At 38.4% G+C, this 13,618-nt stretch overlaps 2 protein-coding genes across 6 annotated transcripts in view; one reads left to right on the forward strand and one right to left on the reverse strand.

The window, feature by feature from the left end:
* The window catches only part of LOC134211421 (peroxisomal targeting signal 2 receptor), a 358,938-nt gene that overhangs the window by 203,538 nt on the left and 141,782 nt on the right, over positions 1 to 13,618 (forward strand). The window lies entirely within an intron of this gene.
* On the reverse strand, positions 4,664 to 10,760 carry LOC134211422 (uncharacterized). Of its 2 annotated transcripts, none has more exons than XM_062688264.1 (3): positions 9,947 to 10,760; positions 5,253 to 5,370; positions 4,664 to 5,185 (listed from the first exon to the last, which is right to left on the reverse strand). In XM_062688264.1, exons 1-3 carry the CDS (start codon positions 10,618 to 10,620, stop codon positions 5,123 to 5,125), a joined length of 855 nt encoding a protein of 284 aa, XP_062544248.1. In that variant the 5' UTR covers positions 10,621 to 10,760; the 3' UTR covers positions 4,664 to 5,122. The 2 variants fall into 2 exon arrangements, with proteins under 2 accessions (XP_062544248.1, XP_062544247.1); XM_062688263.1 differs by lacking the exon at positions 5,253 to 5,370 and adding an exon at positions 5,494 to 5,617.

The raw sequence follows: 13,618 nt of genomic DNA on the forward strand, positions 1-13,618 counted from the left end.
TTCGAAACGAAACGAAATCAATGTCCATTTAATTCAAAATTTTACAAAAAGAAAAGAAATTGAATTTTTTTTCCGCGGAATTTTTATTGAATAAAAAAATCAGCATGGAAATTTTTTTTTTTTTTTTTGTTATGGAGAGGGGCATTTTTCATCCATCTCTTTTTTCTATGGAGTAATCCTTGAAAGATAAACGAAAATCGTGACAGCTAGATGAAAACCGTTTTTCGGTTCATCACTTCACCTCTCACTCACTTTTTTTGAGAAAAACTATGAAAATTCTATGGTACTCCGTGTTAGGAGTCGAACCTTAACAACACCATCACGCTATTAGGCTCTAGTTTACAGTGGCCAAACGTCCCGGATTATGCAGGGCAGTCCTGGGCTCAGCCTACTTGCCTCGTATTGCCTGGCGCCCCGGAAATGCTCCGCATTCCATTATGAATCTGCAAAGCCTGGAGATTCAATCCATTGGAAATGGAATGTGAAGAAATCTATAACAGTTTTAAATAATTAATAGAATACAGGGAACTTGAGGGTCTACTGAAGTTATAGAATGAAGGTAATTTTGAATATCTGAACAATATTCGCAATATAACAGAATGCACAGTCAGTTTTTATCTCTGCATCCCAGTAAAATAAAGAATATACTTCCGTAAAAAAATACTATGATTATTTATTTACTGATTTCTAGTAAAATATTTGCTGTGTTTTAGCAATAAAACGTTACAATTCTCGGCAAAATGGTACGTGTTTGCTGAAAGCTAGAACATGATGTGACCATTAAATCGAGACTGCCTTGTCACTATTTAGTCAGTAGCTCTGACGAGGTGGTCGCCAGTGTTACCAAATTAATTTGGTACAAAATCTTTCAAACAATATGTTTTAAAACTCGATGTTTATCTTCCTCCTATCCATTATTTATGTAAGAGAAGCAAAAGATTCAAACACAAAAGATTTCACTTGAAAAAAATATGACTGTTAGATAAAAAAATGAATATAATGCTTAAAATAACTGTATAATTATAAATCTTTGCAGACCTTGAGAATAATGTACTGAATATTATTTTTTTTTATGCCAACAAACTCAAACGCGGAAATTTACGTTTATTGCTAAATATTAACTTTTAAAAACAGCAGCACGTCCAAACTAACAACAAACTGCCCTACGGAAAACGCGCCGCACCGGCACGATTGTGACCGAAAATCGATACAATTTTGAAGCATTTGAATAATCTGGATCTGCAGGATCTAGAAAATGTAAGAAATTTCCATGATATACGGAATCAAAAATATCTGAAGGTAAAAGTTTAGGTAAATGACAATGATCTTAATCGGAAGGATCAGAATCAGTTCCAAAATCTGAAATAAATGAGATATCCAGAGAATGCCAAATCTGGAGCATTTTTAAATCTCCAAAGATCTAAAAATCTACCAAATTAAAAAAACTTCTGAAACATCACCATCTCCATTTCACTATTCTCAAAAATGGTTGTTCAAACTGAATACTTTCAAAAGACAACGGAAAACAGACAATACACAATAGACCAGTGGAAATATTTCGCTTATCGAAGAGTTTTCACAAGTAGAGCACAGATTGAACCATCGCCTCATAAAACGTTACATTACATATTACTTACAAAACTCAGTAGAGTTAAATAAAAATAAGGCATACCAAAAGGATGAGATGTGCAAATTATTTTTACCCCACTGAACAATATCAACAAATATGCATTACGTTTTATATTTGAACACTTTCAACAAAACATTGAATAAATTTTTAAGTGGAAACCTAAATGCGTTTCTGTTGAAGATACAGAATTGTATTAAGAAGTGAGATTTAGTGAAGGAATTTTATTTTTAATAGAGTTTGAATGCTTTATCCTGCGGCGCAGCCGAATTTTTTTTATGATTTGAAATTTTGAATTATTACAAATTCATTTCGAAAAGTATGATCTATCGAAATTTTTGAAATTTAACGATATGAAACGAAATCAAAATATCAGATTTCGCCATACTCAAATTCCGCGGAATTTCGTTTCGAATGCCCTAAAACGAAATTTTTCGAAATACCGCATATGCTTATAATTTGTGCAGGTAAGTGGTTAGCTTTTCCGGGCCCATCTTGATGAGCTCAGTTCCGATACCATCCTTACCAGCTGCTATATTGGTCTTTAGCTGTTGGATAGCATCCTTAACTTCCCTCAAGGTGGGGCCTGGTTGGCTCCATCGTGCGCTGACCTGACGTAGTCATCTCCTTCGCTGTCTTGACTTTCACTGCCTGTACTCTCAGCGTTATCTTCTCCTGGAAAAGGCGGGTCTGCTGTCTCCGCTTCCGTCTATAACGTTCCACGTTCTGCCGAGTACCTTGCTGCAACGCGACCGCGACCGCGACCGCTGCGTCCTTTTGACGTAGGACTTACGTCTTTCTTTACTATACTGGGTGTCATTTAGATTTTTGGAAATCGAGAGCGTTACGCTGGAAGGGAAGATTTTGAACGTTACTAGCGCCTTTATCTTTCGATGGATTTTTAAGATTCATATATCAATCGACTCGGACACTCTCCACCAATTTGCCTATTTCATTGAAACTTAAGATTATTAACAATAAGCTATTGAAAATTTCAATTCTTGTCAAAGCCAGTAAAAATTTCATATGTAACCAATCCCGTGCATTCCCAACACGGACATCAGAATGTCAGAATGTCAATTTGTGACAGCAGCACGTACTGACGTGCTTTTTGCTCGCACATTTTTCGTTTCGTTCATTCGTTCGCTATGTTTACCTACACAGCGACAGCATGCAGTCACCAGCGGTAGAACTGCCGGTGGGTCTGCGAATATGCATGAAAGAAGTGGGCGCATTTTTTTGTCATTCTGTGCTTGATGATGGTCAGATGCAGTGGTGTCGGTTGCGATGGATGCAATCGCCCATCGCATTCTCGGAGTTCACGGCTAGACTCCGATTATTAGTTTGATTTCCAGAAGTTTTGAATAAACAAATTGCTAATAATTCTACACAGCATAAAAGTTGTCGTTTCCAATAACATTACCTATAATCAAACTCCATAGATCCAAAAGTTAAATGTAAATACGTTACGTTTGTACAAGTCCTACGTCTACTCGCGGTTATGTTGAAATCATTACCCATTGCTTTTTGGTATGAAATCGTGTTTTAAATGGCATAGTTTGTTCAGCAAGTATGTTACATACATCTAGAAGTACCATTTAACAAAACTAAATTTTCGATTAATTCACTTAAAAGTGAGGTCAATTTTTTTTTTCAAAATAGGTTGAAAAAATGGCGTTTTCGGAAAAGTTGTCATAAATATTGTACAGAAAAACTTTGTCATAGACACTACGGCTCTACTGTTGAACCGAACAAAATATGGCTTAATTTTAGATGATAGGTCAGTTCGACGTTCGAATAAAAAGAATGTTCTTGGCTATTAGAATGGAATGTAATTCTGAAATGTTTGAATCATTCATATTACCTATATTATATTTTCATTGATAATTATTTAGAATAAACACAAATAAACGTGATATTATTTTTAATTATCGACATGATTGGTTGATTAAAGTTCAGTTCTTACCCTACAAAAATAAATGTTTAAGGACTGGCGGAATGCTATTACATATTTAAAAATAAAACGATTAACTTTGATTACATTGATTTCAATGTTGTGTCGAAAAAGCTGTTTTTCCAAATTGACATCTTGTTCAAACTTTAAAGCTTTTTTCTGTAGCAATCTAAACAATCGTAATTTACACGCTTCGACCGACATACAATCATGAAGCCGAGTTCCCAAGCAAATAATGCATGGAAATCTTGCACTCCATGCGAAAGGTCGTCAAGGTCTTCTGGGTTAAGGTGGGACGGCCGCCTAACACGCAGCATGAACTTCACACCGCACTGTAAGGCACAGATGCAGTAACATCGTGAACACGCGCATGAAACTCTCTACCGTATGCTGGGGTGACCTATTGGTGGCCGGGCTGCGATTTCGCTCCTTGGCAAGCCTCCATTGCAAGGCGTAATTAAGCTATTCTGAAAAGCTTAAAATTATTAGATGACTTTTGTCAGTTAATAAACTTAAATTAAAATATTAAAATTCATGAAATCTATTTAGAGGAGAATACTCAAACTTCTCATGATCAACAAATTATGAACAATATCAAACTACTGCACAATTTCCAAACTGTTCATAGAACGCCTTTTGTTTTCACCGATTCTCCATTCGTGTAGGCAGTGCATTTGTAATATTATGCTGTAATAGAAGAAAAAAATTTGATCACGCGTTTCGGTTCAATACTATTTGAAAGAGCCATAGCTTTGGCAGAAGGTAGCCGTATGGAGTTCGCTTTTCCACATGTTTATTCGCGTCCAGCGAATTTCCTACAGCGCCACGATGTCAAAACTGCGGGTATGTAGCTTATCGTACATTATCGAGTCGTAACCTATGAAGCTGAACATCTTGCTATTACTTGTTCCAAGCGTCCAATCGTGATCCGTCTTTCGTCTCTTAGGCCGACGTTGATTATATTGACCCCTGCTTTTATTATTCTATTGAATTTGGGATTTTTCTCTTGATTAAACACATTTTTATTTAAACATAAAATGTAACCTTAATAAACAACATTTATTTTTTCCTTTTTTCACAATTTGCTCCCAACCTTTTGTAAAACAATAACAATTTAACCTAACTATTACCTTCTTAGCAAACGTTACTACATAATAACTTTTTCTTTGCAGAACAATGATGAACAATTTCATTAGCACTGATTTAAAGAAGTTCACTGGATTTATGTTTCTTGAGAGAAACGCTATCAGATTTACTTCTTTCTACGGTTCATACTCCGGCAGTCGATTGTTATTATATTCGTTATTATTTGCATTGCAAGCCGAAAATCGCCCACAGCGATTGGCCGCCAGATTCTAACCGTACAAGCCCTTCTCTTTCCTTTCCGTGCGCTTAGCAACGAAAATGGCTAGACGTTCTTGACATTTACATGGTTTCTATCGTGAATTTGCGTTAGATTTATTTTTTGAGGTGATTGCTGATCATGAACGATTGTCTAGCCTTACCCGTTTGCAGTCGATCGCGATCCGGTGGAGGACAAATTAGACATGATTGAGGTCCCAATAGTGCTCACCGAAGCCTCCGTTCTTATCGGCCCATTTTACCTATAATTCAAATACATTAGGAATTAGATCTAATTAGTTTATCAGGGGTCCGAATTTTATAATGTACCCGCTTTTGAAATATTCCAACACCATCTGAAGCTCGTTCATGTTGTTCTATGTAGTGCTGATCGTTGCCACGTTTAAGCCCGTTGTTGTAAGACCCGTCACCGAAAAAGTTGAAGTACCTAATAGTGCAAAGAAAGTACGATAGAACATGCCTATTAGTAGCGAAAGATTGGTAGGTTTGGGATAGCAATCATAAGGTTAATTTTAAATTAATTAAGCAACAACAAAATTCGTGGATTTACTTTTCCTTGATGTCGGTTGTTCTTATGATCTTGCCGTTCATATCGCTCTTCCCATCGGTCTTGGGTTTCGAATAAATGGCCAAATTCAAGCTCTAGGGGTGATTTTTGCTCGCAATACGTATCTCTGGACAAATTGAGAATTCAAATTAAATGTAGGTAAAAAACATCTAGTTAGACAAAGATCTACTTGAGCAGCACCTTTTATATTCCCGCCCCTGGCTTTTCTTATTCTGACAACATACTTGATACTTGATGGGCTACAGCTCTTCGATGAACCTACGCCGAATGGAGTATCCTCCTCTGACAACATATTATAGTTAAATGTCATTCCAGCTGCATTGGTTTTTCAGTTATTATTTTGTTGATAGCATGGCTTGTCTTATTGATTTACCATATACTATTGCCCTAGGTTCTATGTTATCTTCGATAACTATCAATTCGGGACCGCTTTGCGATTTGGGCGTAACTTATTTTGTAAACAAACATTGGAAGGCGAATTCCTGCTAAAACAAGCATTTCATGAGGAACCCACGGTATGGATCCGACAGATTAAGCTTTCCTCTACCAGATAAGGGAATTAGTTTAGGATGAAAACGCTTGCATTCTTCGGAATTCAAAAAGCAATGTTTGTTTACAAAATAAGTTACGCCCAAATCGCAAATCAGTCCCGAATTCCGATGTCAGTATGTTTTGAAATGTTTCTGTGATTTTAGAGTCTTGAGTAATTTGATTTCTATCTATTCCAAGTTCAGATTTTATCTGATGAATATTCAATAAGAATTTGTTGATATCTTTATTCAATTGCCTTTGTTTTTTTTTTCAAATATTCATAACGTTTCGATCTATAAACTTGATCAATGAGTTCCATAAATTATTCATGGCAATAAAATCACAAAACTCTATTTACAATGTTCTGAAACTCAGATGTGAATATGTAGAATGTACATTATGTGGTGATTTTTTATTTGAAAATGTATTGGAGGTAACCACTTTCCTTCGATGGAACTCGAACCCACGACCCATGCCCTGAGGGTCGTAAGTTCGAGTCCCTCCGAAGGAAAGTGGTTATTTCCAACCATGGGCGCGGCCACGTTTCGAGACGTGGGTAGGACAAAAACTGGATTTTCAAATCTATCGAATACATCCTCAGATAAGTTATAAACACCCTATGACTATGGACTATGGACTCACGATCAATACCAGCAAAACGAAGTACATGGTCGCTGGCAATCAACGTGGGTTCATTAGTGGTGGTGGTAGCGAAATAGTGCTGGATGGTGAAAAATTTGAAGTGGTAGAAGAATTTGTGTATCTTGGAACATTATTGACGTGCGATAATGATGTTACCCGCGAGGTGAAAAGGCGTATTGCAGCTGCAAATAGGGCTTATTACGGACTTCGTAACCAGCTTAAGTCCCGTAGTCTGCAAACGAAAACAAAACTCGCGCTGTATACTACTCTGATTCTTCCGGTGGCTTTATACGGCCATGAGACATGGACGTTAAAGGAGGCTGATCGGAGAGCTCTCGGAGTGTTTGAGCGTAAGGTGCTGCGGACAATACTCGGCGGTAAACAGGAGAACGGTATCTGGCGGCGTCGCATGAATCACGAATTGTACCAGGTGTATAAAGGACTGGATATTATTAAGCTTATACAACACGGCAGACTACGGTGGGCTGGTCACGTTGTTCGTATGCCGGAAGAACGTCAAGCGAAGATAATATTGTTCAGGGCGACTGGAAGTGATTGGCCCAGGATCGAGTCCAGTGGAGAAGGATACTCCATTCGGCGTAGGTTCATCGAAGAGCTGTAGCCCATCAAGTATCAAGTAAGTATGACTATGAAAACAATCATTGGATTTCTAGTGTTTATAGAAGATGCGCGGCTACAAAGCAAGACCACGCTGAGGGTGGCTGGGTTCGATTCCCGGTGCCGGTCTAGGCAATTTTCGGATTGGAAATTGTCTCGACTTCCCTGGGCATAAAAGTATCATCGGGTTAGCCTCATGATATCCGTATGCAAAAATGGTAACTTGGCTTAGGATCCTCGCAGTTAATAACTGTGGAAGTGCTCAATGAATACTAAGCTGCGGGGCGGCTCTGTCCCAGTTTAGGGAAGTAATGCCAATAAGAAGAAAGAAAGAGAGAGAGATAGAACATTTCCAAAGAGCATGTCTTCCTCATTTTCACGAATTTCCAGAAGTGATTATGGATTCCTGTAAATTTTATAAAATATTGGATGGTTTCAATCAATTTCACTAAGTTCTAAGAATTCGAACATGTTAAAATCTTCAGAAACATTGCTACGATCTACAAGTAAAGCTTTTGATCGTCCAAGATTCTTTAAGGGTGCTCAGTACTGTTTACGGGTTTTCAGAAATCTTAAGAATAATGTTACTCCGAATTTCAGACTTTTTTCTTTCTAACTTCTAAGATTCCCGAGCAGCACAAGTTGGACAAAAATGGTTGTGGAAACTTGATTGTGACTAAATCTAGTCATATATTGTTGCAGTTGCAGTAACATATATGAAATATTTCATGCAATTATACTCTTAGAAGTTTTCGAAGTGTTTGCCTGTCTCGCATTTTTCTCATAGGTTTACTGCCAGACATCTAGATATGCTATTATGCTGTTATCATAATAAATTGCTTCATTAGAGTGATTCAAATTTTGACTTTTTTGCCTCCCTATGCCTCAATGATTGCCATTTTAATAACCCTCCTAAATTTTTAGCAAATTTTGATGTAATTTGATTGTGCACACGTCATTTAAAGTTTGTATGGAAATTACTATGAGAACTGACTTATGTGAAAAACCGTCCCGTGAGGTGGCCCATGAACTATTCAAATATAAACTACACACATTGACTACACAAAATATTTATCAAGCTGAAAGGCAATTGTTGTTGCGAAGCGATTTGTCTTTTGGAAGCAAAGTTATGAAGAAAACAAAAATGCTCATTATTAATATTAATTTCCTACGATTCAGTATTTCTTTAATAACTTTTCTTGCGAGCATCAAATCGCTTCGCAACAAAGACGACCTATTTTCTTGTAAAATTTCCTCTATTGCCAATGTTCTTTTTTTGGTTCTCTGTACAAGAACAGCTGATCTGGTCATAATGGAGTAGCAACTACGGGCAGTCAATCAAGCTCAAGCTCAAACTTTTGGATACGAGCTCGGCAGTGACTACCGCTTCTGCCTCATAGACAGGAGGTCTGGCAAAGACTACATCACATAATGTGGCACAGACTACATCACTTTTCTAAGTAAATCATTGATCTATACTTCTCTTCATCTACCTTACCAAGTTAACCAAATTTCGTGATATTGTGGGGATGCAGAGGTTTTCTCGGTCTCTAGTAGCAACAATAACTACACACTAACATTCCTCTCCTTTCCCAACTGATTGAAGCTGTAGGTAGTAAATACCAACCTTTATTCTTGGATCGTAGCGCAATTTATACCAGTTCTGACCAGTCACGAAGAAGCAACTATTTACAAGAGTCAGTCTTAGCTAAGTAAAGCTAAGCTATATCATTGTTTATATTCAACTAATGATAAGTTCACTTGTCAGCCACTTGTCAGTATCTGTTCTTCCATAATTTTCTGGAAGTACGGAATTATTTTTGCTAGTTAAGAGAGGCTCAAACAATTTCTAAAATTTTATAAGAATTGACAGGCTGACAGGCTTTTTTTAGAATAAAAAAAAAACATCTAAATAAAGAATAAAAAAAAACTTGTCAGCCTGTCAATTCTTATAAAATTTTAGAAATTATCTGAGTCTCTCTGAACTAGCAGAAATAATTACGTACTTCCAGAAAATTATGGAAGAGCAGAAACTATTAGAAAATTCAAGACTTCTTGGAAAATCTCAATACATCAGCACTTTTTGGAATGGAAAGAATAGATTTCTTCTTTACAATCCCGGAAGCTTCCACGATTGTCAGTTTAACCTCTGATAAGGTTTAAACCTCTGATTCACTTTGAAACATTTTAATATTTGTTTTAGATCTAGAGATTGAAACAGTATTGATAGCATTAGATCTTTTAGTTATCCATATGGTATATTCTTACCACAATCATGCGTAGGACAATGCTTCGACTGTCCTACCCAGGTATTTCCATGCGTAGGACATGTCCTACTTGTCCCACCCACTCCCGGCGCCACAACACATTTTTCAAATCAAAAACCTTCCACATAATGTACATATTCGCATCTGAGTTTTAGAACATTGTAAATTGATGTCCAAGTCGGGTGGTCCAATAGGCAATATATAAACTTTGATTGAACAAAACTCTATGTTCACACACAAATAATTGAGTATTTTCCATTCTTTTGCATATATATATATATATATATATATATATATATATATATATATATATATATATATATATATATATATATATATATATATATATATATGAATTAAACAGCAATAAAACTCACTGAAAGTATTTCGTGTCCATCGGTACGGTGGCCTGTTTTCCGTTTTCCTCCGATGTTTGTTCGTAGGGAAATACTGCCGGGTCGGATTCTTCATATCGTTTCGGATTGTCTAAAGGAGCCATTGTATCTACATCACTTTTGTTAAATACACTTGCAAGATAATCATCACTCCAGGTTCTTTTTATAGGATCCTTTTTCATCTTTCGCCTTTTCTTAGACTTCTTATTGGTCTTGAATTTATTCTTTTTCTTTTCGCCATTTGTATTCCGCCGCTTGGCAAACTTTCGTCGTAATGAATCCAAACTTTCATCCAACAAAAAATATTTCTCTGTTTCGGAAAGCGTAGTTTGGGCTCCATTCATGTAGTCAGATGTGTCCACATGCAACCGTCGCCGGTTGTACTCCTCCACTGGGTCTTCACCTTTCACGTAGCTCGGATAGTGCCTCGGCAATCGACGGATAGTTTTAACTGTGCCTCCACTGTTCCGCTTTGGAACGAAGGTCGTCGTCTTCGGCTTCATGGTAGTTACCGTTACTGGATCGAACAACTCGACATCATGCGGATAATCTCCACTCACTAAAGCGGAAGGGTGCCAAAATGCAATCATCAACGCTGCCACTATAACAAACAAGGAACTATCGGTGGCATCCATACGATTTTTTAATAGACCCATAATTGAGCCTTCCGGTGCACCGTTAATTAGTACTTGAGTAGCCACTCAACTTTGGCCCTCACGGATAAACGAGGTTTGAATTATTTCGATTTTATGGTGATAAGGGCAGAATAAACGATAAAACTAATGACAAAGAAAGTACTCTCATTTCCTCTTTCTTTGGCGACACAATCACAATTGAAAAGAAACGATCACAAAAAGATTTGATTTATAGTCAACGGAAACAAAATCAGCAACCGCCCCCAACGTAGACCTGCTTTCGGAAATCATTCATGCATTGCATATCATTTAAGATAGAAAGTGAGAAAATTTACCGCAATGCTTCCGATGACAACCCGAGCGGAGGTAACTATCACTATATAATCAAATTAATATGAAATAAAGTTCTCGGAAACAAAGTGATGACATTTTATTATCAGTTTTTTAATTTATATTATAAAACCTAACGAACTTATTTATTTGTTATCACGTTCCTTTTTATCATGATGTGTGTTACCTTCCATAGGGTTTGCAAATTTCGTAACCACAAATATATCAAAATATGCTTCAATTTTATTTCCAATCTTTTATCGGGAATTTGATTGGCGAGTTGCCCTGATTTGTATTCATAGTGGGTTTAAGGAGATATTAATTTATTCTTCTTCTTCTTATTATTGGCATTACATCCCCACACTAGGACAGAGCCGCCTCGCAGCTTAGTGTTCATTAAGCACTTCCACAGTTATTAACTGCGAGGATTCTAAGCCAGGTTACCATTTTTGCATTCGTATATCATGAGGCCAGCACGATGATACTTTTATGCCCAGGCAAGTCGAGACAATTTCCAATCCGAAAATTGCCTAGAACGGGCACCGGGAATCGAACCCAGCCACTCTCAGCATGGTCTTGCTTTGTAGCCGCGCGTCTTACCGCACGGCTAAGGAGGGCCCCAATTAATTTATTAACTACACTGAAATCATTTTTTACGCGATGGATACACATCGTGGAAATATGCGTAAAACACGTAAATCCTAAAATCCGTGTAAAAAAGCAAATAAACCACAGTTTTCTGATTTAGTATAGGGGAAACCGCCAAATGTTGAACGGCTAAAATTCTTGCCTATTGTTGAACGCCCATAAGAAATGCACGTGCGTTCAACAATAGGCGAAGAAATTAGCCGTTCAACATTTGGCGAATTACCCTATAACTCATTGCTCCATCACCTCATAAGTCCATCACCTTTTTGGCAAATGAGTGAAACCATGGGATTTAGCATGAAAAACTCAGGCTTTATGCATTCCTTCAAATTCGCAAACGAGTGCGGGACTGCCGTAATCTGAAAAAGTGACGTATGCGCCAAATTACAACCTACATGTTTTCCATTTTTCTGTTAAAGAGCTCGATGAGTACTACTCGTTAACACCATTTTTGGAAAATACGTCTGTTATTCATTTTACTGGTGGGTATTGCCGTCTGAATCTTTAGTCTATGTCTATGTTGTTAAAATTACCTAATATTGTGATTGGTCAACTCGGAGATGTATATCGTACATGTTCTGCCCGTAATGGAACTTTTTCTAACCAAACTAGGGATTATTCGCCCTTCCGGAACCGACTATAAGGGATCTATATCCCGTGATAGCCAAATTGTAAAGAAAATTTCAAATATGACTTGCGACACATCATTTCATTCATTAATTTAGTTTACATCTGAACAGATATCACTGAATTAACAATTTGACGCCACAATAAACGGTTCGAGGCCGCATCTCCCCATCCTCGAATGCGCCCCACGCTCGCCAAGTCGTTTAGCACCTGGTCTGCTCACCTCGCTCGCTGCGCTCGTACCTGCCGGATCGGAAGTAAACACCATATTTTCAGGGTTGCTGTCCGGAATTCTTGCAACATGCCCTGCCCATCGTACCCTTCCGGCTTTAGCCACCTTCTGGATACTGGGTTCGTCGTAGAGCTGGGCGAGCTCGTGGTTCATTCTTCACCGCCACACACCGTATTCTTTCACACCGGCAAAGATGGTCCTAAGCACCCGTCTCTCGAATACTCCGAGTGCTTGCAAGTCCTCCTCGACCATTGTCCATGTTTCATGTCCGTAGAGGACTACCGGTCTTATCAGCGTCTTGTACATGAATTGTTGCGAATCGTTTTTGACCGCATTTTTTGGAGCCCGTAGTAGGCCCGAAACAGATGATGCGTATTCGTATTTCACGACCAACATTGTTATCAGCCGTTAGTAAGGATCCAAGGTAGACGAATTCCCCGACCACCTCGAAGGTATTCCCGTCTATCGTAACACTGCTTCCTAGGCGGACCCTATCGCACTCGGTTCCGCCCACAAGCATGTACTTTGTCTTTGACGCATTCACCACCAGTCTAACTTTTGTTGCTTCACGTTTCAGGCGGGTGTACAGTTCTGCCACCTTGCAAATGTTCAGCTGACAATGTCCATGTCATCCGCGAAACAAATAAATTGACTGGATCTGTTGAAAATCGTACCTCGACAGTTACACCCGGCTCTCCTTCTAGCTTAATGTTGAACAGCAGGCATGAAAGTCCATCACCTTGTCTTAGTCCCCGGCGCGGTTCGAATGAACTGGAGTATTCGCCCGAAATCCTCACACAGTTTTGCACACCATCCACCGTTGCTTGGATCAGTCTGGTAAGCTTCCCAGGGAATAATTTTCCATAGCTCTACCCGGTCTATACTATCGTATGCCGCCTTGAAATCAACGAACATATGGTGCGTTGGGACCTGGTATTCACGGCAGTTTTGAAGGATTTGCCGTACAGTAAAGATCTGGTCCGTTGTCGAGCGGCCGTCAACAAAGCCGGCTTGATAACTTCCCACGAACTCGTTCACTAATGGTGACAGACGACGGAAGATGATCTGGGATATCACTTTGTAGGCGGCATTAAGGATGGTGATCGCTCGAAAGTTCTCACACTCCAGTTTGTCGCCTTTCATGTAGATGGTACATATAACCCCTTCCTTCCACTCCTCCGG

The sequence above is a fragment of the Armigeres subalbatus genome, chromosome 2, assembly GCF_024139115.2.
Source record: "Armigeres subalbatus isolate Guangzhou_Male chromosome 2, GZ_Asu_2, whole genome shotgun sequence".
NCBI classification, from domain to species: domain Eukaryota; kingdom Metazoa; phylum Arthropoda; class Insecta; order Diptera; family Culicidae; genus Armigeres; species Armigeres subalbatus.